At 46.9% G+C, this 26,854-nt stretch overlaps 1 protein-coding gene across 1 annotated transcript in view; it reads left to right on the top strand.

Moving 5' to 3' along the window:
- The window catches only part of PLEKHH2 (pleckstrin homology, MyTH4 and FERM domain containing H2), a 1,974,292-nt gene that overhangs the window by 465,310 nt on the left and 1,482,128 nt on the right, over positions 1 to 26,854 (top strand). The window contains exons 4-5 of the mRNA XM_069608462.1: positions 2,170 to 2,253; positions 21,478 to 21,559. Of these exons, the coding sequence (XP_069464563.1) occupies positions 2,170 to 2,253; positions 21,478 to 21,559 (166 nt within the window). The remainder of the gene's footprint in view (positions 1 to 2,169; positions 2,254 to 21,477; positions 21,560 to 26,854) is intronic.

Genomic DNA, 26,854 nt, shown 5'->3' with positions numbered 1-26,854 from the left:
TCTTGATTTTCATTTTGATGTATTGTACCTTCACATGCCTGTGCTGCGTCAGTACGGCTATGGTGACATGCCGTACATGGATGCCCACTCACGGGGCGCTTTGAGCCCCTGCATGCTTTTCTACGTTGGCATGCATGGGTGAATTGTGGATTTCACTGGTTGGATAGTGTGAGTACATTGCGCCTGCCAGGAGTTGTGCAATGAGGCCAGGGAGTGGAGTACAGGCACTCAGTGGGCCATTTACGGTTGGTTCGCGTTGCCGTATTTCTCGCCATGGCGGAATGGTACTTTACGACGTGCTTGATGGCGTTCAGTACATGTCCGCTAGGGTCAGAATTCGCGTACCGTTGCGCCATGGCGGTGATTCCGGTTTTGCAAGGCGCGCGTGCGCGTACTTGGTGCAGTTAGCGTTGCCGTTCAATGCGGTGTCGCTATTGGCATCGTACTTTACGGTGACGGGTCATGATCGCAACGAGCGGTGTTCGATGGCGGTATTGCATTTCCGCCATCATTTTTCCATTTCCGCCAGGGTCGTAATGAGGCCCAAGGACTGTTTGCCTACTTTTGACAACGAGACACAGATTGATCCTTTAGTTTTGGTTTCATAGGTAGGGAAACTCTCTTTAGGATAGGGACAGAAAGGCCTTCATCCAAACCCTTTTATTTTAATAAAATGTCTAATGTTCAATACATTACAACTTTGTAGCTTTTTCTCCCAGGTTTTGGACATTTCGTCCACATTAAAGATATTTTACTTGACTTTTTGAGTAATGTTAAGGGCCTATTCTTGCAGCGCCACAAGTATTTCTTAAAAACTACAGGACAGGTTTTCACCAAAATGTCACAGTTCACCTCAATAACTCACAGCCCCACTGAAAGTTCAAGGATTTTTATTGAATTTTCAGCAGTGTTGATATATGTGTGGAACACCCATAGAGGGGTCTGTATAAGAAACGTCCCTCTCTCTTTTGTCCTCTCGTGGAATACCTTCACACTAGCCCAGGCTTTGAGCCCCCAGTGTGATTTCCAACTAAAAATCGGTAACCCCTACTATCTAATGGCAAATCTTGCTATCAGTGAGAGCCTAAAGGGTGAGGACTTTGGTGATACTAGGCCTGTGCCAGTAACACACACTGGTCCATTCTCTCACTCACTCCATTTCTCTCCTCTCCCTGGTCTTACTAGTCCCCTCTCCTACTGTACTCCAATAACCCCTCTCACTCTCCCTTCTCACCTCCCATCCTACTCTCCTGTCCCTTTAATGTTCCACACTCTTGCTCTCTGCTGTCCCTGCTCCTATACTCTCACCCCTCCTCACTCTGCTAGTCCCACCCCCTCATTACTCGCCCATTTTCTGTCTTCTCGTCTCACCCGATTCCCTTCTCAGGGATATGGTGCCGGGCTCACCCTCCCATGGATATGGTGCCCCTCTCACCCTTCTAATACACTTGCTCACGCTATTCTCACAAACCCCTTCACTTCTGTCTTGCACCCTTCCCCTCTCACCCCTCTCACTATCCTTACTTTACCCCAGCAGCCACTCACTCTACTATAACCCTCTCTCCTGTTTCCCAATCTTTCCTCATTGCTACCATTACCCTCATTCCCCCAAACACTCTCTCATTCACTGCTTGACTCTCTCTCTCTCTTTGTACCAATACTTCAACTGCCCTTGTGCACCAATATCAGCCACCAGCTTCTCATCAGCCTATTCCGCCATTCGCCCTCCATCTGGTCTCCCGGTCTACCTTCATGCCTCCTGACCTCACTTATACAACAAACATTCTGCCTTTCTGACACTCTTCTTATGTACTTTGCTCTTCCTGATTCTGCCTTACTCCCTCCTCCATTGGCTCCGGTGCTCACCAGACTTTAGGGACTAATCCTGACCCATGTTTCCCCCCGGGGACTGGTTAACTCAGATGAAAAGCTTTAAAAACCCTTGTAAGCCGCTTTCCCTTTTCCAGCATGATTTCGTTTGCAGTCTCTGATGACACTGTAGCAGACAGATGTACAGGCTACTCGTTTTCCTGGTGATTTTCTTCCTGTATTGGTCAGTTGTGCTGCAAATTCAGTATAGGAAGGTACCTCTGTTCTTTCCAGTAGAATGATGTACATTTGTGACTCCATGTTGAAGCATTGCTTAAAATCTGTGTCCTCTAATTTCAGAAGCAAATACGACTACAAGAAGCAAAGACAATAGAAGAGAAAGCCGCAAAAATCAAAGATTGGGTCATGGTCAAATTACATGAGGTACAGTCTGACCGATGATGTTTCACCACTTTTAATATTAAAACTGCAATTACACGTAAAATAAAGATGTGTAAATAATATTATCATGCGTGAAGCACAGCATTGGTTTTCATTCCTGTTGTTCAAGACCATCTCCACACAACACTTCTCCCATGCTTCATTTTATTGTATTGTAACCGCAAAAGCTTAATTCATCTTTATGACATGCTATTAGAGTGCAACATGACGAAAATCAACATGACCTCAACTGAGGTAAACAAGAACAAGAAAAAGGAAAGAGGTATAGGGGGGGTACCCCGTGGTGGACCGGGGAAGGGGTCGCTGCAGTCTCAGGTCAAAGTTACAGGGTACAAGTTCAGTGATTGCGGTAGATTGGACAGCCGCGTCCACAGATCGGTGGGTCACTAGGCTGTTAGTCCATTTTCGTCAGCCATCGGAGGGATGGGGGCTGTCTGGCTATTCCTCGGAAGAATGGGTCCCAGGTGCTGTGGAACTTGTTTTGGTTGCCCAGGTGGATTGCAGTGATTTTCTCAGCTGCAGCAATGTCCCAGCACTTTACCCACCACACAGGGATCGCTGGGCCTCCGGAAGTTTCCACAGCTTGGAGATTGAGATCTTGGCTGCAGTCAGTAGATGCGTGCAGAGGTCTGCCAGATTGCCAGTCATCGGGAGTGTCCTTCGCCTGTATCTCCCAGTAGGACTATTCCCGGATCCCACTGTATCGATAGGCCTGTGATATGTCGGATCTGCTCCAAGACCTCCCTCCAAAACCTTTCCGCTTTCGGGCACGACTATAGGAGGTGGAACAGCGTTCCTGTGTCCGCACAGCCCTCCAACAGTGCGGCAGGATGGTGGGGTTGCATTTGTGAAGGATTTCCGGCGTCATGTACCACCTGTAGCAAACCTTGATGGCTCCCTCTTTATTCGTCACACATTTAGAAGTCCTGTGGGTTCTCGTCCAGATGCGCTCCCAGCTAGTCCTGTCTAGTTCTCGGCCTTGAAGCCTCTCCCACTGTTTCATGTAGGGCTCCTTGGATTCGGGGTCTGCTCTGTCCAGCAGCCTGTACAGGGTCGAGATCTTCCCCCTGGGTGGGGTTGCCGTAAGTGTGCGCTCCAGTGCTGTAAATTCTCTATGCCCATGTGTCCTCATTGAGTCGTGTGACAGCCAATGTCGGAGTTGGGCGTAGCAGAACCTCTTGCCCTCCGGTACCTGGAATTTCCTCTTGCAGTCCTCGAAGGTGAGTAGGGAGTCCCCTTCGTAGAAGTCTGCTACATGCTTCAGGCCACCCGCCGTCTACTTGGAGAAGGCGTTTTGCCCTTGACCTGGGGTGAAGTCCGGGCACTCCCAGACCGGAGAGAGTGGACCCACCGTGCCCCTGCAGTTCCACCTCCTTGCCGCCTGTTTCCAGCTGCTTATCATGTTCCTCGTAGTCGAGAGGGGCCCGGCGTTCGGGAGATGCTTAGGCCATGTGATGTGTGGGAGGGATCCTAGTGGGTATTGGCTCCAGTCCTCCTCCAGCTTTAGCCAGCTGGGTTTGTTATTGCCCGGCAGCCACGTGAATGCCACCGAGAGCTGGGCGGCTAAGCAGTACCTTTCGACTTTGGGGACTCCCAGGCCTCTGGACCCAGGGCTCCTGAGTAAGACTTTCCTGGTCACCCGGGGCTTCTTGCCCCCCCAAACACATTTTAGCATATTTGCTTGTAGTTTCTGTTTGGCTTTTTTGGGAATTGCTACTGGGAGAGCTTGGCAGTGGTAGAGCAGTCTGGAGACCAAGTTCATTTTAAGTGCCGTGATCCTCCCCAACCAGGATATCTCTTGATCCTGCCAGCGGGACATGTCCGACTGTAGGACCTTCAGCAGGGGCGGGAAGTTTTTTTTTTTTTTGGGGAAGAAAAAGGTTTATTTTCAAATCAAAAACTATAGTAAATTTTTAAAAGACAGCAAAATTATACAAAAAACAGATATCCAAAAGGAGAACAAATATTATGTAGAGGGGATATTGTTTGCCAGTAATATGCTGCAAAAGCTTATTTAAATTCTCACTTAATAGAAGGTTCTGATAGCCCTGTCCTAAGATGCCACCTTAAGGATGCTGTTATGAACAGATATTGCTATCTTCTGAAGGGCAGAAATAGAATTCATACAGTGCCCTGATTTTACTAGCTTTATCGGTACCCTTTCATACGGTTGTCCACAGCATTTGTCTGGGTTGGTATTATGTCTTGGCATTACCATGGTGGCATTGAAATGTATTCAGTTGTAGCTGTTTGATTGCACACAGTTATTAAAGCTTGATCGTTTTGAATCCCAAACTAACAATATCTCAGGTAGGGTTAGACAGGGGACTGCCCTGTTGCCAATGATGTGCAAACACTATCTTCAACTGCAGAGAAAATTACTTTAATCCTTTGGTTTGCAATGTTTTAATACATGCAAACGACACTGGGATAATATGAAAGGTGGATAATTTCCAAGATAGCCACATTGTACATTTGACTTGCTACATGTCCAGTATCCCGAGATGGAGTAATATGTACAATTTGAAATTCAATTCAACCAACACACTGCTTTGTGGACCACAGCCCAGCAAGTGAACTTCAACTTTATGACCAACTGATCCGGTTCTCCACCGGCTTCAAGCAACTCTATCACAAATGCAGGCATATAAATGGACAGCAATCTAACATTGGCCCCAAAAATAAATAAAGTTATTCAAGGTGTTTCTTTCAGCTCAAACAATGAATCAGACTTTTATTTATCATAACCTTCCCACAGTAGGTATTGGTGGCTAATGTATATATTGCTGCTAGCCAAGAAGGATCAACATGAGGCATCAACTTTAATATAAGGCTATCTAAATCCACATGCTTTTTCTTTTTTTTTAAACAATTTTTATTGATTTTATTCAAATAACAAACCCAACTCATCTTACAGTGGTTACATATCTTGCTCGTAGATACACATACATTGTTACTTTTTCACCAACTGTATTTCCTGTCCCTCCCCCCACCCAAGCCTACTTTCTCCCATTGTTAGTCTCCACCTCATTGTCAGACCTCTCCCGCCATGCTTATTGAATCATCATCACTTGGTCCATCATACAATAGCTCTGTTATTAGCTGTCTCCAACCCTCTAGGGCTCCGGCTTCACCTTCTATGTCCCCTTTGCATGCTTCCTGCCATGCCACTGTTTCTGCCTCCTCCCACTTCTGCAAGTCCCTCCACCACGTCTCCACTTTGGGCTTGTGGCACGCTTTCCATCCCATTGCAATCCTTCTCTTCGCCGATACATATGCCAGATCTTTCTATTTGCTCACATGTTTAAGCTTCCGCGGTCTGGGGAACCCTCCCAACAAACAAGCCCACGCTGTATCCACCTTCATGCGGATTCCCTTGTCTTCCATTTTCTGTGCTATATCTCTCCAATATTCCGCTATCTGTTGACATGCCCAGAACATATGCACCATTCCTGCGTTTTCCTCATTGCATTTGGGACACACCTGGCTTCCAGCATTCTTAAATTTAGCTACCTTCAGTGGCGTCAGATATGCTCTGTGCATTATATACAACTGTATTTGTTGCATGCAGCCTAGCATTTCTCGACACTGTCTTATGATACCCCTGAGCCCTTTCCCACATCCCGTCACTCATCACATCTCCTACTTCCTCCTGCCAGGCCAGTCTAAGTGGCGTCACCTCCTTGGCCACTTGAGTCATCATCATCTCGTACACTCTAGACGTTTCATGCCCACCTTCCGCTATATCATATATCACATCTAATGTGGTGTCCGGTTCCTCTGCGAGTTCCACTTCGGACCAGGTATCTTTAATTCGTTGCACCATCCCATGGTATGTAATATATTGCCCAGTACTCAACCCTGTTTGTTCCACCAGCTCCTCAAATTCCAGTATTTTCCCCTCTTGCCACACATCCCCCAATGTTGCTATTCCCACCGGTTCCCAATACTTCCTAATCATTAACCTAAGTTGCACATCTGTTCCCGTCATTGTAACCAGTGGGATTTGCGGCGAGCACAGGGCCGGCTTGTCCATCAACCGGCATGCCCTCTGCCACATCCCCCACCCAAGACCCAACATCCCCGGGTGGCCTCTCACCTCCCTCTTGGGTAACCATATAATTTCTCTCAAAAAGTATGGGGTGCAATCACCTTGATGCAGCTTATGTTCTAAGGTGGACTCCGCAGAGAGCCATTTGGCTACATGTTGCAACTGGCTCGCTACATAATATACTTCCCAGTTAGGTGATTTGATGCCTCCTTTCTCATGCGGGTTTTGGAGTTTCCATAGGGCTACCCTGTTCCTCATCCCGTGCCATAGGAATTCCCTGCATATGCTTTCCATCTTAGTAAAGAATTGCCGGGGTATGGAGTATGGGACGTTCACGAAACAATGCAACAGTCTGGGCAATGCCACCATCTTGAGCATCGCCCCCCGTCCCATCATTGCCAAGGGGAGTTTCGCCCAGAACTTCATGCTATTTTCCAGTTTCCGAACCGTTCTAACTGTATTTTGCCTATATTCGTCTTTTACTGTATGATATATACCTATCCCTAGCAGGGGCGGGAAGTTTAGTTTGTAGGTGCGCTCTGCTAGCTTCGGTAGGCGGACGCCTAGGTAATTTAGGTGGGATCTGGCCCATGGGATTGGGAGGTAGGCCGATAGGGAATCCAGCGTTGCTTTCGGAATGTTAATGCCCAATGCTGCGGACTTCGTGAGGTTCATCGAGAACCCGGAGGCTGCTTTAAAGCTATTCAGCTCTTCCCATAGCGCTGCTAGGGATATGCTTGGATGCGTTAGTGTTAGCAACACGTTGTCACCATATAGGGCTGCTTTGTAGGTGTCGTTCTTGAACTTAACTCCTTGGATTACGGGGCTCTGTCAGATCGTGGAGGTGAACGGTTCCATTGACAGGGCGAAAATGAGAGGCGACAGGGGGCAGCCTTGGCACGTGCCTCTCGTAATTTTGATTCTGGGGGACATGGTACCATTGATTCTAAGGGTTGTGGTGGGGTGCTGATAGATTGCCATCGTCCATTTCAGGAATTTCGGGCCCACTCCGTAGTGGCGCTGTGTCTCCCTCATGTAACCCCAGTCCAGCATGTCAAACGCCTTGTGTGCATCGAGCGAGGCTACCACTAGTTCTCCTCGAGTTCTATTGGCCGTCTCGATGATATCTAAGGTGCGTCTGATGTTGTCCAAGGTGCTGCGTCCGGGGATGAAGCCTGTTTGGTCTGGGTGGATGAGATCCCCATAACCAGTGCATTACCTCAATCATTATGGGAGAACATCAATGATCGCACAACTCAAAAAACATTAAGAACAGAGGATAGTATGGTTTAATTTGGCGCTATAAAGCTCTCTGATATTGCGCCAGTTAAGCTTTATTTTCGTAACAGGAGCTTGAATGGACAATTTTTTATCAAGCCAAAAACCTGCTGAGAAGGCAGGAGAAACTAAAATAGGACAAATACAATCTTCTCAATTACAGCTGGTGGATTATTTAATTGGAGGTGCATAAATATTTCCCACCAATCCGCAAGAGCGACCAAGCATGGTAAGGGGAGCCCAAACCAAGGAAGGTGGGTGACAGCTTGCAGTCAGTTGTGCAGGGTAACTCATGAAAAAATCAATAGATTAAAGTCACTGACAGTGCAAGGGAGCATTTACCAACGCATTTTTATGATGCCTTCCCCCACAATATATGCTACTATAAAAGCAGATTCAGCCTGGCTTTGGCCATACATTTCCATGCATGCCACACCAATATGGGCCAGTATTCCCATTTAAAAAACATACTCATGTTTGCTCTGCATATAATGACCGTATCCCCTCATAAAAATATACCACTGTTGACTTTGCCATTAAAAATGCCATGCCAAAATGAAAAAAAAAGTCTAAAGTTTCTGCATGAAAGCAAACCAGCCTAGGCACGTTATAACACTTACCATGCTTGTTTTACCACTGATGCCCAGAAACAAAATGCTGTGTCAAATGTAAGGAACGCATGGTATCAACAGTAAGACAGACACAAGTGACCACAGTTCAAGGGTGTTTATTGAGCTTCAAAAAAGGGTTGGAAAACGCCTATCTAATCCTAAATCTACAGATGAGAGCAAGCTATGACCATCGAATAATAACTCAGTCCTAGTGGTGTCTTGTCAAAATAAAAGGGCCTATACTAATAAACCAATTGCTGATCCTTACCTCTAAATACAAATAGTGTGGGAAACAATGTTATGAAAAGAAAGACGTGTTCCCAAAAATGATATGTCATGATGTTCCGGCTGTTGGCCTCCCTTCCCCATGTTTTCAGCATGGGATAAGGCGGTTCACTCGAGCTTAGTACAGTCTCTGGCTTCTCTAGCACGAGTTTACAGTTCAATTATTAGCATCAGGGCCTTCTGTGCCCAAGTATCTTTGTCTTTCTCTGTCTCTTCCTTCAAAGAGCCTGATGCAACAAATAAATTAAGTTATTTTCCCCTTTTAGATTTTACAAGTACTCACTTTCTTAGGCGATTTACCATTCACCCCGGATCCCCCTCATCCGGGCTCAGATCCTCTTCATACAATGTTCATACGATATTCTTTCTCAGGTGACTCACGGTTCACCCCGGATCCCCCTCAGCCAGGCTCAGATTTCCAGTTTATCACGAGGCACACCCTGGCTCCTAGTAACAGAAAGTGTGGCAAATGTGGGAGCCGAATCCATCGGCCCTCCTGTTCTTCCAGCCCGAATAGCACTCATTCTGGGTCGCAGTTGCATGCCACCCCATCTATCTTTTTGATCCAGGACCTCTTTCCAAAATGCCTTCACCATGTGCCAGTAATCTGCTTAATCCCTGCATCCCCCCCAGCAGCAGGAGCTTGCTTCCCTAAACTTTTTGGAGAGAGGCATGGGATCATAATGCCATCTGTGCAGAGGTTTTAGACCGTGCCGTTTATGTTGCACCGAAAATTGAGATTTTAAGGGCCAACTTGCGAATGCGTTTCCAGAGGTCCTCGTTCATCAGGGAGCCCAGATCTTTCTCCCACTTTCTCTTGATGGCCTCATCTGATTTTCTTTGGTTGCATAGGAGGATCTTGTATAGCCGGTAGATGAGGCCCTTTGACGAGGCGGCTTCACTCAGGGTCTTTTCTAGAGGTGTAAGTTCCCTCAGCACTTTGCTCTTCCATTTCGAGGCCATCAGGACTCCTTTCAATTGCAGGAATTGGAACGCTCCTAAGGGCTTGAGCTGCAAGCCATCCTCCAATTCCTGGAGAGAGATATGAGTCTCCTTTTATCAGTTGCCCCACCCTTTCTAGGCCTGCTTCGAACCATCCCTGGAAGCGCTGTGGGTCTTGTATCTCATTTCTAATGGGGGGGGGGGGTGGCAACCATATGTGGCTCATCAGTGAAGGCCAGGTCGTGAGGCTTTTCATCTCTCCTTTGCTCCACCCGAGTTGTAAGAGCAGGCCTACCACCCGATGGTTGACGATTTTGGCTGGAAATACCGACTTTGGTCCCGTAGCCATTCCCCTAGTGTTAAAGGGTGCAGTAGATGGTTTTCGATTGCCACCCACTGCTTACTTCTGTCCACTCGCAGGTGCAGCACCAGGGCCCTGAATTGGGTGGCCCTATGGTATGTGTAGCAGTCTGGGAGGCCTGCTTCCCCCTCCTCCTTTTCTTTCGTTAAGGTGTTTTAGGCTATTCGCTGCTTCTTCCCCAGCCACAAGAATCGGTTGAGTTTGGCTTTAAGTTCCGAGAAATGACTGTGCAGAATGTCTATTTGGAACATCTGATATTGGTAAAGAACCTTAGGTAGGATCACCATCTTGATTGCATTGATGTTTGCCCCTCTGGTCATGTCCGCGGTTAGTTCCATCATTAGGGCTGGGAGATTAGTCTCGTATAGGTCTTTCGTTTCTCTTGTAACGTTGATGCCCAAATATTTTAATATCTGCTGGGCAACTGGTATTCCCTCAGTGGTTTGGCATGCTTTGGTGGGGTTAATCAGTGAGTTGTAAGGGAAGAGGGTTGATTTCTCCATGTTGACTTTCAGCCCTGCCAACTTGCCGTATTCTTGTATGGATTAGAAGACTCTGGGTATGGCGTCTGAGGGGTTGGCCAGGTATAAGAGCATGTCGTCAGCGAACATGGCCGATTTATACTCAAATTCACTTGATGCTTTGCCATTGACCAGCACCCTTCCCTTTGGGTCTTTATATAGTGCTTGGATCCCTTTTTATAAACCTCTCTTCAAATTCCATGTTCTTGAGAATGGTCCAGAGAAAGTCCCACTCCACCCAATCAAATGCCTTTTTTCTGAGTCCAAACTGAGCAGGGCCTGACCTTCCCCTAACCCCGCGGAGTGTTCCATGATGTCTAGTGTTTTTCGCATAGCGTCTGCCCCTTTCCTCCCCTTAATAAACCCCACCTTGTATGGGTGGATCAGGCCGGGCATGATGCCGTCCATGCGCGTGCCCAGGACCCTTGTGTAGATCTTTGCGTCTGTGTTGAGGAGGGATATTGGGCGATACGACTTGCAGCAAGCAGGGTCTTATCCTGGCTTGGGGATGACTATCAATTGCGCTTTTGTGAAGGATGGTTGGGCCTGTCCAGGATCTTGTATGTGGTTAAATCATTTTTTCATATGGGGGACCAGTGTCCCTGCAAATTGTTTATAGAAACCCATTGTGTATCCGTCCTCCCCTGGAACCCATCCCGGGGGGAGCATATTTATTGCTGCCTTTACTTCCTTGGCAGAAATTGGAGAGGCCAGGAGGACCGCTCCGCCTGAGAGAGGCGTGTGTTAGGCAGAAACCTGTGCAGTTCCCTCTGGGACCACTGCAAAAGATTTAGGACTACAGGTGTTTGGCAGTAAACCCACTTGGTAGCAGTCTGTACCACACAGATTCACTTGGTAGCTGTGGCTGAGCAGTCAGACTTCCCTCAAGAAGAGTTAGGCAGTATACAGAGTATTCACAATAGGTCAAGAGAACACAATAGAACAAGTAAACACTGACCAGGGCTTGGTGTAAAAGAGATATAATTATTTATTTAAAACCACATCTAGAAAAACACACAGGCACTAATAGTAAGCAATTCAAAAACATGGTCACTAAAAGATATACACTCCCTTAAAAGAATATTAGACACGTCTTAAGTAGAGCCCCACTTATTTTCAGACAGCGGTGAGCGCTTAACGTAGATGGCACTCTAATAGTTCGTTTTAAAAAGGGAGAGAAAAGCAGAGAACAAATTGAAACAGATCCCAACACTTTTTGAAAAACACAACAAGGGAGGAAGGCAAAGTAAAACCGTGAAGTTAGAGTTCAAGAGGCCGGATCCACTTTCAGAGGATCCAAACAAAATGTGTCCAAGGTCACACGGTTGCAGTGCACAAAGGTCTTGTAAAGGTTCAAAAAGGAGTTGGACCACAGAAAGGGACCAGTTAGAGGGTCAAGGCGGCCAGCCCAGTCCAGAAGGTTAAGGAGTTATTATTACCTTGTAGCAATCTTTAGAAAGGGAGGCCTGGTGGACACGGTACCTTAAAGTGGTGAGAACGCTCCAGCGGGGGCAGTTGTTCCTGGCAGCGGGTGCAAGTCGGTGCTTCGTCCGGGGGAAGAGAGGATCTCGTCGTGAAGGAAGACAGGAGTCTGTTGCACTGCCAGGGAATTAACCAGCCGCGGAGTTTCTCAGGTACAAGGAACGGTGCAGTGATTCGCGTTTCAGTGGTGAATGGCTATCCGGTTGCCGGGGTGCTTATCTCGGGCAGTTCGACCACAAACTGGGCTGGGGTGCGAAGAAAGAAAGGAAAACTGGTTGTGCCCACGAGTCAGGGGAAGAAGCCTCGCCAGCCGGGAGATCTTCCCTGTCGTCGGGAAGTGGTGAGTCGGTTCTGCAGGGCTCCACCGGTGGTGTCGTCGTGGTAGGTCGGCTCAGCTTCTCCCTCGTCGGATTCTCAGGTCCTGTGGCGACTTCTGAAGTTCCAGTCCCCAAAGCCCTGCTTTTATGCAGAAAACCCCCATTCACTGAGCCTAGCTGTCACTCAAACATGCTAAGTGGTGAGCCGGCCGGCTCACCACTTGGGCCAATCACACAAGAGTGCGACCTGAGTTACCAAGGTAACTCGGTCCAGGGTGCCTAAACCCCCTCCTACACCCCCTGTGGTACCCAGACAGAGTGGCACCACTTTTGGAGGCTTCTGTGGAGAAGCCCACTAAAAAAGTGGAACAAAGGGCTCGACTTGGGTTGGAGTCACAGAAGAGAACACAAACGCCATTTTAGAATCGAGTCTTGGCAAAAAAATACCAACCGGAGAATTTAATAATAATTAAATAACCCGGCGGTATGTTCGAGGCTATGAGAATCAAATAATTAAAGTTGGTAGCCTCGAACAATGGGAAAATCCCATTGGAAAATATTCGCGGTCGAATATAAAAAGTAGTTTCCACTGCCACCAGCCAAAACTCGATCAGGGGGGACGGAGACGTGCCCCCTCGACTAACAGACCCCGGGGCAATCGAATTGCCCTGACCAGTAGGTCCACAATATGATGGTTTGTACTGGTTTCTGTTAATATGTTGGGACTAGTAAAGCCAATGCTGACTTTACATGCCCTGGGAGACAGTAGTCAGTCCCAGGGTATGGAGTCTACGGTGGGGTGTCACTATGACACCCCTGTGTTACTGCACGGAGGGTGCTGTGTAACACACATAGGAAAAACACATGAGACCCTATGGAGTAAAGGACCCCGTAGCCCATAAAACACATTACCAGTCAAAGGAATACCATTAATCATGTCCAAGAGTGGGAGGAAAAGAGTCTCACTCTTGGCAGGAGAAAAAAAACAAACTCCAGAAATCCAGCAAAGCTGCTGGGGGACTCACTAGGTTAGGAAATTCAGCCTAAAGAGAGAATTCTCCCTAACAGCGTGTTAGCCCTGTCTTGGCAATATATTCAGCAATCTCTGCTTCTTCCCTGGAGCCCTCAGTGGTGTAAAGGTTTTCATAATATTTGGCAAATTGATCGGCTATTTCCGCCTGGGATGTGGCCCAGGCACCTTTCTTTTTTTTAAATCTCTCCACCCACCTCTCAGCCCCCTGGGTTCTCAATCTGGCAGCTAGCATCTTGTCTGCCTTGTTCCCCTTTTCATAACATTTTTGCTTTAAAAATGTAATTTTTTGTATTGTGTCCCCTACACCCAATGCTTCTAGGTCTTCCCTTTTTTGTTTCAGCGTTTTAAGGTGTTCCTCCCGATATGCCCCTTGCACGTGAAGCTTTTCCTCAAGGTTCGAGATCTCAAGCCTCAATTGTTCCTCCTGTAGCCTGTGTTCCCTTTTCTGCCTTGCTCCTTCCCTCATCAGGATTCCCCTCCATGTGACTTTTCCTTCCTCCCATAGTGTTATGGGACCCACCGCCTCGTTATCGTTAATCAAAAAGTATTCCTCAGTCGCCGCTTTGAGCCCCTCTGCAAAGAGTTTGTCTCGCCAGAGGTAGTTATTACAACACCACTGAGAATCCTGCCTCGCTATCCCCTTCATGTCCATAGCCATGGTCCCACTGCTTGGATCGTGCGGTCCCTTATTCGAGACTGGTGCTCCCTATTGATCAGTAAATAATCGATTCTGGTAAAGGTGTCATGGATGTTGTATCTGAATGCATATCCCGTCTTGTCTGGGTGCTGTGATCTGCAGACGTCCAGGAGGCTCTTCTTAAATCTGTAACCCCCCCCCCCTGCCTGGGTTGGACCCTTAAGTTCCACCCTTGTCGTTTGCCTATCCTTTTGTGGGTCCGCCAATTTGTTGAAGTCTCTCCCTATTATTGGAGCCCATTACTTCTCGCCACAATAGTGGCTAGGGCTTCATCATTGAATGTGCCTTGTCCTTGATTAGGGGTGTATGCACCTGCTAGGTTAATCCCAATCCCCTCCCAGCATCCTTGGACCAGTAGGAGCCTACCTTCCCTCAACATGAGGACCTTGGGGCTCGTCAGTCGAATTCCCTTGTGTAGCACTAGTCCTACCCCCCCCTTTCTTGTGTTTGGAGGAGGCCCAATATGTTTGTGCCACCCCTCTTCCCCTTAGTGCCCTCTCCTCCCCTGCTTTCAATCTGGTCTCTTGGATAAAGAGCGCATCAAGCACGGCCTTTCCAAATTACCTCGCTACCAGAGACCTTTTGGTGTGGGAATTCAGCCCCTTGAGGTTTAATGTACCCACTTTTAGGGGGGCGCACCCTATTGTTGGTCTTGTTCTATCCTCCAGCACTAGGTAGGGTTATTGGTCTCAAGACCTCTTTCGCCCAGTTCCCCAGCCTCCTCTGCATGCGCCCCTTCCATATGACTCTTTTGAATGTGGCCTTGTCTGTCTCACCCCCCTTTTACAAATAACAACACAAGTACCAAAACTGTGACCGCGACCGTGAACCCTGGCCACGTTTCCTGAAGTTGAGACCCCCTATTAGAACTGAGGACCACTAGGTTGCAAATCTCCCTCACCTGGGGGACCATTAAGTGTTCCCTTACTCTTCCCTCTGTTGCTTTTACAGCTTTTTCGCACCATTGCTTAGATCCCTCTTTTTAGTTCATGGCGGCTTCAATGGGGATGGGGAGCTCAATTATACGTATTTCCTTCCTGCTTTTCTCCTCTTCCGCCTCTGAGGTTGAGCTTCTATTAGGTGAATCCTTCATCAGTGGGCCACTTCCAGGCCTTTTGGGCCCCTCGTATCTGCGGTCTCCATTAGGTGCTTTAACACCTGTTTTGCTTTTTCCGGTGTGGTGACGCTGTGGTCTTCACCCTTGAACTCAAACGCCACTGCGAAGGGGTACCCCCACCTATAACGAATTCCTTGTTCGGTGAGCCATGCCGTGAGAGGTCTACATTCCTTTCTGTGCCCCAGAGTGAAAGTCTTGTGCCTGCTTTGCCCTGAGGAGGACCTCCACTTTCTCCTTATATTGCTGAAATTTCAACACTATGTATCGTGGTCCTCCACTGAAGGCTTTCCCCTCTTTGTGAGCTCTCTCAATCTGTACAGTTTTCCCTCCCTCTGCCTGAAAGAGGAGGTTGATTGTATCCTGCACTTTGGTTTCAACCTGGACCGGGTTCTCTCCCTCTGTCTCCTCCAGACCGATCACTCTTATGTTCGATCTCCTCTCTGTGTTCACCAGGTCGTCCATTTTGAGGGTAAGCTCTTCTTCTCTTAGCTCAACGTCAGTCATTCTAGCATTCAATTTCATTTCTATGAGATCCACATTGACTTGAATATGCTGCAGATCTTCCACTTAACTTCTATCTTCTCCACTTTCCCTCGTAGCTCTGCTTTGAATGTTTGCATATCTGAGCACAGGCCTCTAATTTCTGCCTTTATCCCCTCTATATCCTCCTTAGTAGATGTGTCGTTTACTTTCTGTGCCTCCTATACTGTTGTAGCCAATCCACACCTCTTGAGGGAGGGCAATGCTTCGGCCCTCTTTTCTCCTCTCTCACCCCTATGATGGTGTTATGCTGTGTGACCCTTGTGGCTTTTAGTGTCAGTCCGCATCTTTTCTCTGGGGGGTCACTCTTATTACGTGCTGTTGTCTACCTTACGTGTCGGCAGGCTTCAGGGAATTTTCTTTGGGATCCCCCTTACCAGGAGATTTTGTTTTGTTTTGCTTTTTTGCAGCTGAACTCCCCTTCCCCGGGTGTTCGTGCCGTGCCAGCTCCAGAGGTCTATCCTCTCTCAGACCTTCTATGTGCACTTATATGGGGTCCGACTCGAGATGCTTCCCCATCCTCTATTTTAAGCCCACTCCAATCAGTCTCTGCTTGGTTCCTAGTGGGGGGCAGCCACCTTTGTTTGTCGGCCGAGCGCTGTTCCATGCTCTCCTGATCTCATTACAGGATTGTGTGTCCGGAGGCCCCGTGCTGGACAAGCAACAACTCCAGTTCCAACCCCATGGGGATGCTAGCTCTCTTCCTTGGCTGCTGTTTACTCGGTCGCCTGCGTTTCCATGGTTGTGTAGCACTAAGGTCTGGATTTATGCACCCTCCTTTTCGCCCTGGGGGGAGGTTCTTCCCACTCCTTTCCCCTGCCTTTGCCACTTTCCGTCTGCCCGTGGTGATGTCCAACCACTCCCCCTGCTCTATTTCTTTTTTATTGGGGAGGTAGGTTCTGCCCGCCTTCCCTGTGTGTCTCTCCTGAGGATCGGGGTCACTTTCTGATCCGAAGGTGGGGGGCACCTAGTGGATGCCTCCCATACCTGTCCATGTTGTTGTGGACCCATGGCCCTTAAGAGATACAGAGGGAGCGTGACTTGCTCACAGGACCCTCCGCCTTTCCCCTGCGTGGGCTTCGCTCTTGGTCTGGGCAGCGAGGCCTCCTCACCTCTTGCACCTCAGACGTAACGCGGGGTCCCACCTGGATCACTGTTTCGTGGGTCCTACCAGTGCGTCTCTCCTCTGGTTCCCACCTGGGCTCACCGACCTGATTCAGTTTATTCCTTCACGCCGCAGGTATGGCATGATCGGGTACCTGCCAGCCCTTTCTTCCTTCCTGCTGTTGTGGGGTGGGAGGTCTTTGCACCTGTTCACCAGCACGTAGAGGCTGTCTCCCCTGCTCCTGGGCTCTGCTGCAGGTCCCGGCATCATCGCCGTGCACCTCCTCCCTTGCTCTCTTGGTCAGGCACCATTTCGGGACCAGTGTCTCACTTTGACTGCCTCATGCATGGCGCCTCCCTGGCGAGGCTGTGTGGCCTACCAGTGGTGCGTTTTCGGGAGCCGCCTAGTCTCACCGCCAAGCGCCTCCCCCACTCCAGAGCGGTTTGGCACCCCTGCAGCCTCCATCTCGGCCACAGAGGGGGATGGTAGCTACGCTGAATCACCGGCTCGCCTTTGATTCTGGACTTGTTAATTGTCGCTTTTCCTTTATTTCACTTCATCAGCAACCTAGCCTTTAATTTTTGTGCTTTAGCAGGGTTGGGATACACTCTGTTTCATCTCTCTCGTTCCTTCGGTGAGGAGAGCCAACCTTCAGGCAGCCATTGCTTTCTGCACCCCCTAGTGGTCTCCCTCTGAGATCCTTTTTAACACAATTAGTCTCCCTCAGCATGGTTCGGACCAATTTCAATTTCACATGAAAATTCTTAAAACAAACTTGCTTTACCAAAAAGCTCTTAGCTGATCTCCGTCCGCTGGGCTCAGACCAACTTCATTTACTTTACTTTCTTTATATTGTTAATTTCGAAGACTTTCAAAGGTGTCTGGGGTTTTGCTTGACCCGTTGCATGACCACTTCGATTTCACAGTTTCTTTTCTTGTAACATTTGCCACCTCTCAGTCGGATACCTAAAAGAGACTTTTGAATCAGCACCCACGTGGTTCTGACCACTCCGTCTACGGTATTGTATCTTGGCTTCAAAGTTCAAACACTCATCTGCTGTTTAATCATGTTTGTGTTGCTTGCCACATATGCTTTATACACTGTTCTCTTTAATCTTCACTATACAATGTTGCTGCTTGCAATCGTGGCTCCAACAAAGACTGGTCTGATATCGGTCTCCTCAACTCACCGGCTATGCTGGCTTCACTGACGCTGCTTTGTTGTAGGAGCCAAGGTCAGTACCACGGTGGCAAACGATCCTCCCCGCCTTGATTATCGGCGTGGGAGAGCCCCAGGTACCTCCAACACACAATGCAGGTTTCTTCAGCTTTGATTCCAGGTCTTAGATTTCTTATTCTCGAAGGTTCATGAAAGTAACAGTCTCTCTCTGAAAAGGTCAAGGGCACTTCCCTCCTTGCAACCCTCTTCGGTCTTGCCGTCTTTCTTCTTGTATTAAACTGCCATCCTGGAACTGCTGCTTCCTCGTGAGCTTTGCCTCGCTCAGGGTGTGCTTTCGTGCTCGACCTTTTATCCGTGAGGGGAAGTGTGATGGAAGTCAGGTGTGTGTAATGATCAGTAATTGTCTGACCCTGCCTGACCATCGTATTGGGACATGTCAGGTAAATGGCTCGGGTTTTAGTCCGTTTTCTCTCACAGTGATCTGTCTGTGAGAAAGTGTTTGTGTTGGAAACGGGGGGCGGGGTTGAGTTCCTAAGTATCCTACCCGGTAGGATGGCCTAAAGGTGTTACAGGGAAGGGGATGTTGCATCTCGCCATCCGGTGTTCCACTTCCACTCCCGAGGACCCCTCTCCCAGATGATCCTCGCGCACTGTCCACCTCCCAGGAACTGGATCCAAAAGTGATGGCCGTGTCCTGGCCACCTAGATGATAGATCCCCAGGGGACTAGCGGGTGAAACATCTTCAGGTTTCTCTCACAAAGAAGAAATAAATCACAACAAGACTGGCTGCAGCAACATATGCCATTCTGGACACGTAATAAGTTAGCAGGTTTACTTTACCATAGATCTCCAAAAAGAAATGCCATAATAAAACATGTTCTTGCTGACTGCGTGCACAGCATGCAGCCAGCAATAACATATTTCCTTACCTTGGTATTGCTCTATACCAATGACCCTCCGAGCCTACACAAACACACATCTCTCAATCATTTAACTGGCACCGTCCAGAACACTTCCCCAGATATACACATTCATATTCCTACACACATTCACACCATATATATAGACATTCAGATTCATGCATTCATATACACATTGGCACCGTTCATATGCACACATCCATATTCGTATTCACACCATTTATATACACATTCAAATGCATACATTCCTGTACACATTCACACAAGCAGTCACAAAACCATACAGCTTAATTTAATCATTCCCACAACACCCATCAGAACACTTACAGAGACACACATTCAAGGCCTGATTTCAAGCTCCATGTAAAATAAGAAAAAGTGGTAATTCCGTGATGGGGTCACAATTTATTTGCTCTATCTTTTGATCTGTATAGCTAAGCACAGAATAAGGAGCAAATGAGAAAAGTGTCTTTCCATAACGGATTAAAACTTTCTTATTTCACATGAAACTCTCAATCAGGCCCTCATATACACAATCACACCTTTCACACAAGCAGTCATGCAAAACACACACACACACACACACACACACACACACACACACACACACACACACAGACACACACACACACACACTCTCTTTCTCTCTCTCTTTCTCTCCCCCAAACAATTCACATAGCTGTAAATGAGTGAAGGCATGGGCGTTGTATGCACCAGTCTTCACCCATGTAAAGTGCTGTGCATGCAGGGAATACGGTACATCACCAGTCTTTGCATTTTCAAAGAATGTCAATGTTTTTAGTTTTTTTGCAAGTACTATATTTGCATTATTATGAGGCAAATACATTTTTGATGCTTGTTTTCTAAAGGAGGACTTGCGGGTTAAACAAATTAAGGGGGGCACTGCCCTAGCCCTATGCCCTATGGGCGAGCACCTAGTTACTGCACAGTTTGCTGTATTACATTTTAGATTTGCATTATCCAGGACTCAATAGTACCCAGGCATCCCTTCAGGTGATACACAACCTCACTAATTGTTCATTTTATGTACAACTGAGTACTATCTGTGTACTGATGAATATTAATGGCACATTCAGCAGTCAGGCCTCTCAGTGGCTCGAGGTATAGATTAAAGAGAATAGGCGATAGAGTGGATCTTTCAGGCCCACCCCAATGCATGGGCAAAGGGGTATAGAGAAATTGACACATCTGGACACTGAGTTATCAGATTGAAAAGATTGAAACCAATTCCACACTCTACCACCACCCACCCAGGCCAATACATGCAGACGAAATATTAGTAGAGCCCCATATTCCACTGTATCAAAAGCTGCTGAGAGGTCTAAGGGCACGACCAGGCATGCACCTCCACCATCAGTTGCCCTAAGAATGAAATCAACCACCTAAAGGTGGCTGTCTACGTTCTATGACATTGGCGAAAGCCAGATTGATATGAGTGCTGTAGTTGTTTCTCCACATGGGCATGTATCTTAAGCATCTTCCCAGAAAATGGAAGGCTGGCAATAGGTCCAATGTTTCACTTAACCAAATGAATGTAGTGAAGTCTTTTTAAGTGGAGGGTAAATAATACCTAACTTTTATCGGTCATGAAAAATAACTTGTGCCAAAAAAGTAATTATATTTCGAAAGGTAAACAGGCTTCTGAAAGCAGACCCTTCAAGAAGTGGGCTGGAATAGCAACACCAATGCATCTTGTGGTTTTAAATCTGCTTGAGATTAATACAAAACTTGTCCTAGATACTAAAGAGAGATTCTCTAGTACTAAGAAGGGAAACTGAAACAGATTGTGTCTGGTTACAGCTTTTCTTGAATAATAGTAAATGCATGTAATGCTCAACACTGCTTCTCTGTAGTAGGGGAGGCACAGGATTGACTGTTGATTGTATTTTTCAAGCAACCAAATATTTTAAATGTATTTGCATGAAGCCATAAACACTGACATGATGGCATTATAATTAAACGGGTGATCGGTCACCAATTAGTTATATATACGTTTGTAATCAGTCACCCATAGAACATAATTGATTATAGACAATCAAAGTACACATCACATTAGGACATGACTCACAACGAGGTTGAAGAGGACTATGTGAAAGCCACTAAAGCACTTTGTTTACCGGGAACAAGCCGTTTCCACTCCTCCTCCCCCTACTCACATACAGTCTCTCATAGTCCATCGCAATTCCCTGTCTAGCACACTCGGCCAGAATATTACTTCCCATGCACCTACTTTAGCCACATAAGGAGTGGGGTCACGTGAGGTAGAGTACCAAGGGTACAAGAATGCAACTTTTGAGGGTTTGTATTTCATAATTTGCCCCGGTGTATGTGCAGCTTTATGGGGGGTAAAACATTGCCCTCGTTCTTTCAATCCTTTTTTGCACGAGGAAAATGTTTGCCCTAGCGCTGGCACAGTTCCCTATTAGTACTAGGGCAAACACTGGCCTGGTGCAAAAATCTAATTTTGGCTTTTGTGATAACACTTGAAACTCTGGAAACACTTGTGTGTAGGTGCCATAAAATGTCCAGTAATAAAAAAGAAAATAGTTTGCAAAAATTACTTACGAAGTGTTGGTAAAACAGCCAAAGCTGTCAAGTGCCAGCGTAACTCTAAAGGTTCAAAATTAAGATCTGAGGCACTGTTACGAGTTATTTCAAATTATTACTCTGTACATGCAATGTGATTTGATTTGAAAGCACAGTACAGAAATGGAATATTAAACTAACATTTTTATTTTTGTCAGCTTGAAATGGAGAATGAAAATCTTCGCTTGATTAACAAAAACCACAGTGAAGAAATAAAATCAATACAGTCTCGAATGCAAGGTAAAGTAATGTCTTCTCGTGACAATATCACTGCAGAGGCTGAATTTAACATTATACTAAATAATAAAAGGTTGATATTGTGGCCAGGCAGCATGAGAAAGGCAGGCACTGCACATTGACTGGACATTAGGGAATGTCTCCTTTCCATTCTTTCATGTTCATACACTTCAACCTACTGGACACTGGATGACAGTGGGCCTCATTACGAGTTTGGAGGTAGCCATTATTTGCGGCATGGCTGCCTCCAAACTCGGGTCAGGGTCCGGGTTCCCTGAATGGGGACTTACCGGGTCATTCCAACCTTGGAGGACCCGGTAAGTCCCCATTCAGGGAAGCCATCCCCATTCCCATTTGAGCCATAGGGCTCAATGGGAATGGGGAGGGAGCTAATAACGGGCCCGTTAATTACAGGCCGGTTATTAGCTCCCTGGTCCTTTAGCGGATTCTGCTAAGCGGGACCCGCTAAAGGACCTCGGATTGCGGCGGTAAGGGGTCAACGGCACCGGCATCCTTACCGGCGTGGTTAACCCCTTACCGCCATACTCTAAATGAGGCCCAGTGGGTCTTAGATTAAGCAGTTACGAGGGGTCGACAATCTTTGTCACTCCAAATGTTTTTTTTCTAGGATTCCATTGATTATGCTGCAAGGGCTGGTGGAAGTTGTAGTGTAAAACATCTGGAAGGGCCAAAGATCACAGACGGTGCTGATTCAACAGTGTTTAGTTATGAAACTATAATGGTCTCTGCCCAGTGATCAGCAGCTGCTTTTGAGTACCCCAAACTCTGCCGATTTAGTGCCAAAATATTTTTGGGTCTGGCGATAGAGAGCTGAATCGCTGACAGTTTATTGTAGATAAATATGTAGAAGAAATCTAGCTGCTCGGTCAAGCATGATGCTTATATCCTGTTGGAATCTCTATTCTAACAGCAGTCATTTTTTAAAAGACATTAGAACTGTGAACACATGGTAGAGCTTCGAGAAACATGCTTTGAAACCCTGTTTTGTTTTCCTTTTTCTTGGTGCATTGTCTTTTCACTTTCATGCTGCATTAGGTTGCATCCAGATTTTGCAGCTATTGAAAACACGTATGCCTGGCGGAAAGAAGCAAAATTACATTAGGACATAAGTCTTTCTTTTATTTCCAACTGCTTCTGAGCAGATTGTCTGCCATACTAGGGTCCATTGCGTGAAAGTGAGACTGTAAAAAGTGCAGACTCCAATGAGCTCCTTCGTTCTAATAAAACGAATGCACAGTGCTGCTTAATCCGTTCCTTCCTCCTGCTGCTGCCCCACCCGCACACCCAAAAGATTCAAGCGCAGAGAATGGCTGTCCACGTGTAAAGCAGGCAAGTTGCTAAAATAATTTGTACACGTGTATCGTTTATGTGATTGTAATACAGTGTGTTGCCTGTGTGTGTATGTGCACGTGTGACTGACGAGTCTGTGCATTGTGACAAGCCAGAAGAAGAGCTCAGACCAAAGGACATACTTTCTAAGTAACTTTATTCAACTTAAAAGGAACACGCCTGACTAACCTTATTGCTAAAGGGGAGTACCCTTCCTATCAAACTAAGCTAAGTTTCTTGTCAATAATCAACAGAAAATATTCCGCTGCCCAAACCTATCCACTAAACTGGCTCTATCACTTAGACAAAAATTAAAAGAAAATTAGGTGGATTGCCCTGCACTCAGTTTTGGATACTAGATTATTTCCCAGGGCTTTCAGGAATCTCTCCTGACTCCGGATCCCTCAATTGAACAGTTTTCCCTATTTCACAGTTCTTGGCAGTTCTTGGTAGTTTATCAAAGTTCCTCAAGTTTCCCCAAGTTCAACAACGAAAGAAAAGTCTTTACGTTCCAGAAAAAACAAAATGTCCAAAGTTATTTAGATGGAGGGATATTTCCCTGATACCTCTCCACTGTGTTTTTTTTCTCCCCCACAAGATTCTGGTTGTGGTTGCCTCCGGGCTCCCCTCATGTCTGTTCTTCGCTTTCTTTATTGGGCCCCATTGGGCCTATCTGGCTCCCTTGGGTTTCTTTGTCTCAATACTTCACTTAGCTCTCTGGGGTATTGGTAACCCATTTATTGTACTCGTGGTTCTCTCAGCTCTTGTGGCTTTTTGGGTCTAGCGTACGCGTCAGTTTGCCTCGCTGCCTCGAGCTCTTCTGCTGCCTTGCACGGCCCGGCAACCTCTCTCTCTCTCTCTCTCTCGCTCTCTCTCTCGCTCTCTCTCCTTCCCACGGCCCTCAACTGTCAATATCAGAGTTCTCCAGGCTCCCACAGCTGTCCAGTGCTCGTCTGACAGATGGGGAAAACTGCCAAATGGTGCGTTCTCCGTTGGGCAGCCTCTACAGTTGCAGTCTTGAGCATAAGAGACTCTCTCAGGACTGGCATCAGTTTCACTCACCACATTGGCTATTTGGCAGCTCCGCTGGTAAAATGAGGCGAATGATGCATGGGCGTGGTAGCTGCCGGGGAAAGTGACACAGAGGAAGAGGTGGATGGAGATGCATCAACTGAGGTGGAGGATGTTTGTGTGGTCAAGGGGGAGGGAGCTGCCGGAGTTGATGGCAGATGTTGCACTGTCACCGAGCGAGGTATGGTGGGTTGGGGCACTGGGTGTGTAAGTGAGCTAGGACCAATGGTATTGCAGAAGAATTCTTTCAATTACTAGTGTGAGTGCAGAAGGAAACAAATCAATAAATCCCAGTAGGTAGTAAAACTCACCCGGCCATCAACAAAAGGCAGATGTGGCCAATAATCAACCCATCACAAATATCTAGGGCACACCCACAAGAAAAAACTAGGTATAAAAGGTGTGATCAGCGATGATGGGGTAGTCACCCCTTAGGCAGGCCTGCAGGTCAAATTTTAAAGAGCTCTGGCCTAAATGGCAACGTCCAGTGGTAATGGCATACCACTACAACGTGTGGGGAGGCAGTGGCAACGGCGATGTTAACCACATAAAACCCACTTCAAGAGAGTAAACAATGACATTAGTATTTTTCAGCAAATCTACATAAACACTATGCCTCATGATAGCACCTAGACTGCGTGCCGATGCAGAAAGAGAAAACAGCTGGCATAGACAACAGAGATATTTCAATGCATGAAAGGCATAACCCTTCCCTGAAGAGCTAACACTGCCACTTCCACTCCCTCAATGACACAAGGGGGTGGTAGTCAGCTTTTCATATACCGCAAGGAAAGGAAAAAAATGCACAGCTGCATCTCAATACATAAAACCACAATCACAAAGGCTTCCATCTCTTGTATTCACATTATCTCTTCTGTGGCTTGTATTACTGCTAAATGCTGGCTACAGCTGCCCTTCATCACTTCAGGAAGTGGGAGCTGGGGCTGTCTGTTAACAGTGTGTTCAGTGCGGAAATAGGGAAGTGGCCAACGCACAGCAGTGAACAGCCGCGCACCACAGAAAAGTAGCCTGGCCTCTGACACTCGTAGGCTGTTCTACGCACTTTTCTAAGCGCTATAGTTTCAAGCGAGATGGACAGTTTACTAGGTTTTAATAGGAAACAGGGAAGGTGGGTCAGTAAGGCAAGAGTGTGCCAAGTCAATATCCCTTCTAGTGAGGTGAGGCCTTGATGTCAACAAAACTGATTCCAACATAAAGCCATCAACATATATATATTTTATAGATCGAGCCAGAACTGCACCTGTAGCATGACGTGGCAGCCCGGTCCTTTGTGGGAGTAGGGGAGTGAATTTAAGTGGAGGTGGGAAGTGTGGGATGTCTCAACCCACTAGTCCAAGCTCTGCAACATTACTGTGCATTGCTTGCAGCAGAAACATCACAATGGCCGCCGGAAAGCATGCTGCTCGCTAAAAATCACCAGAAAGTGCGCAGTAAAAATCTGAAAAATAGGCCGCCATCCACTTTTGCCTATGTCAGTGGTAACACAGTAGACCACTGCCAAAACCCACCATTGGGCTACCCACAAAATAGCCTGAAATCACTTGAAAAAGCAATGCTGATTGCACCTGATGACACACTGCTCATGTCTCAAATAAGGAGTGGGGAAATTCTCTGACCTATCAGATCCTTAGAGGGTTGGGCATAGGTAATCAGCCTCCCCACCCACTTTGGAAATGGATAAATAGGGACTGTTGAGAACGCAGACACACACACACTTTCCACTCCTCAACTGATTTCTTGGCGAAGCACCCTGCAGGAAGATCCAGGCTCCAGACATAGATCCAGAGACCAGACTCTAGAACCAAACTCTAGAACTTTGAAGCAGAGAGTCCTAACCCAAGAAGCTGAACCCTTTTTCAGCAGGCCTCATAATCTTTTGCAACCTGATTCTAACCCTTAAACTTCCAAGGGGCACCACAAAATCCAACAGCCTGGCTGAGCTGTTTTGCTGTTCTAGCTAAGAACCCTGTGCTAGAACCAAGATCCGGACCGCAGAGCAGAGCTGTAACCAACCCGTCGGATCCAGTCCAAGAGGCCGCGCAGACCAGAGTGCCGTGCTGAGAGCAGAACCCAGTGCCCCAGACCTGTCCGGTGGCAAGCGAATCCCAGCCAAACCCTTGACCAGATCTGTGATGGGCCCATTCCATTCCAAAGCCATAGGAGTGAGTATTTAGTATAGAACTGTCCATAGTCATCTCTTAGTTTAAAGTAATCCTATTCAATCAATTTCAACCTATCCAGAACTGCATTATAGAATCTTGTGCCCGTCCTGAATTCTTTCATTATATTGTCTGTGATAACTGTAGCGATAATCATCTATGCACTGATATTTTGAAGAAAGTCAAGTGTCTTGGCGCACAACCACCAGAGTGGAAGGCGCCCTGTTCTGGTGGTTGTCCCGTTGGGTATCTTGTACTTTCATAGCCCCTTAGTATAAGTCCATATTGGTTCCGAATCTTTAAAGCGCAATCTGTCATTTTGAAATCTTGACTCTGTTTCTGAAGAATCGACCTTCACAAAAACCTCTGTAACTTTTGAACCGCACGTCCTAGACACAAGATTTAAATGTCATCTTGAAACTAATATCCTCAGCTTTCAAATGCACCCAAATGACATTCCACTTCCTTATAGTTTTGCCGTAATCGCGTTTTACGTATGCGGAAAAGTTGCAGCAATTTCGCATTTGGCTAGATTTCACCCCATGTAAAAAAACAGCTATTTCCTGCTTTCAACTTCTGAATTTCGTTTTCCATCTGCTAATCATTCTATAATCATTGCTAATGTTGACCTGATCCAATCTAAAGCAACTCTCACTAGTTCTGAATCAATTTAGTGAATTAAAATCATATTAGCATT

Source organism: Ambystoma mexicanum, chromosome 4q, assembly GCF_040938575.1.
Source record: "Ambystoma mexicanum isolate Mex_15411 chromosome 4q, UKY_AmexF1_1, whole genome shotgun sequence".
Classification (NCBI taxonomy): domain Eukaryota; kingdom Metazoa; phylum Chordata; class Amphibia; order Caudata; family Ambystomatidae; genus Ambystoma; species Ambystoma mexicanum.
Note: the sequence above shows the minus strand (reverse complement) of the source record. Positions and strands in the feature narration are given on the sequence as shown.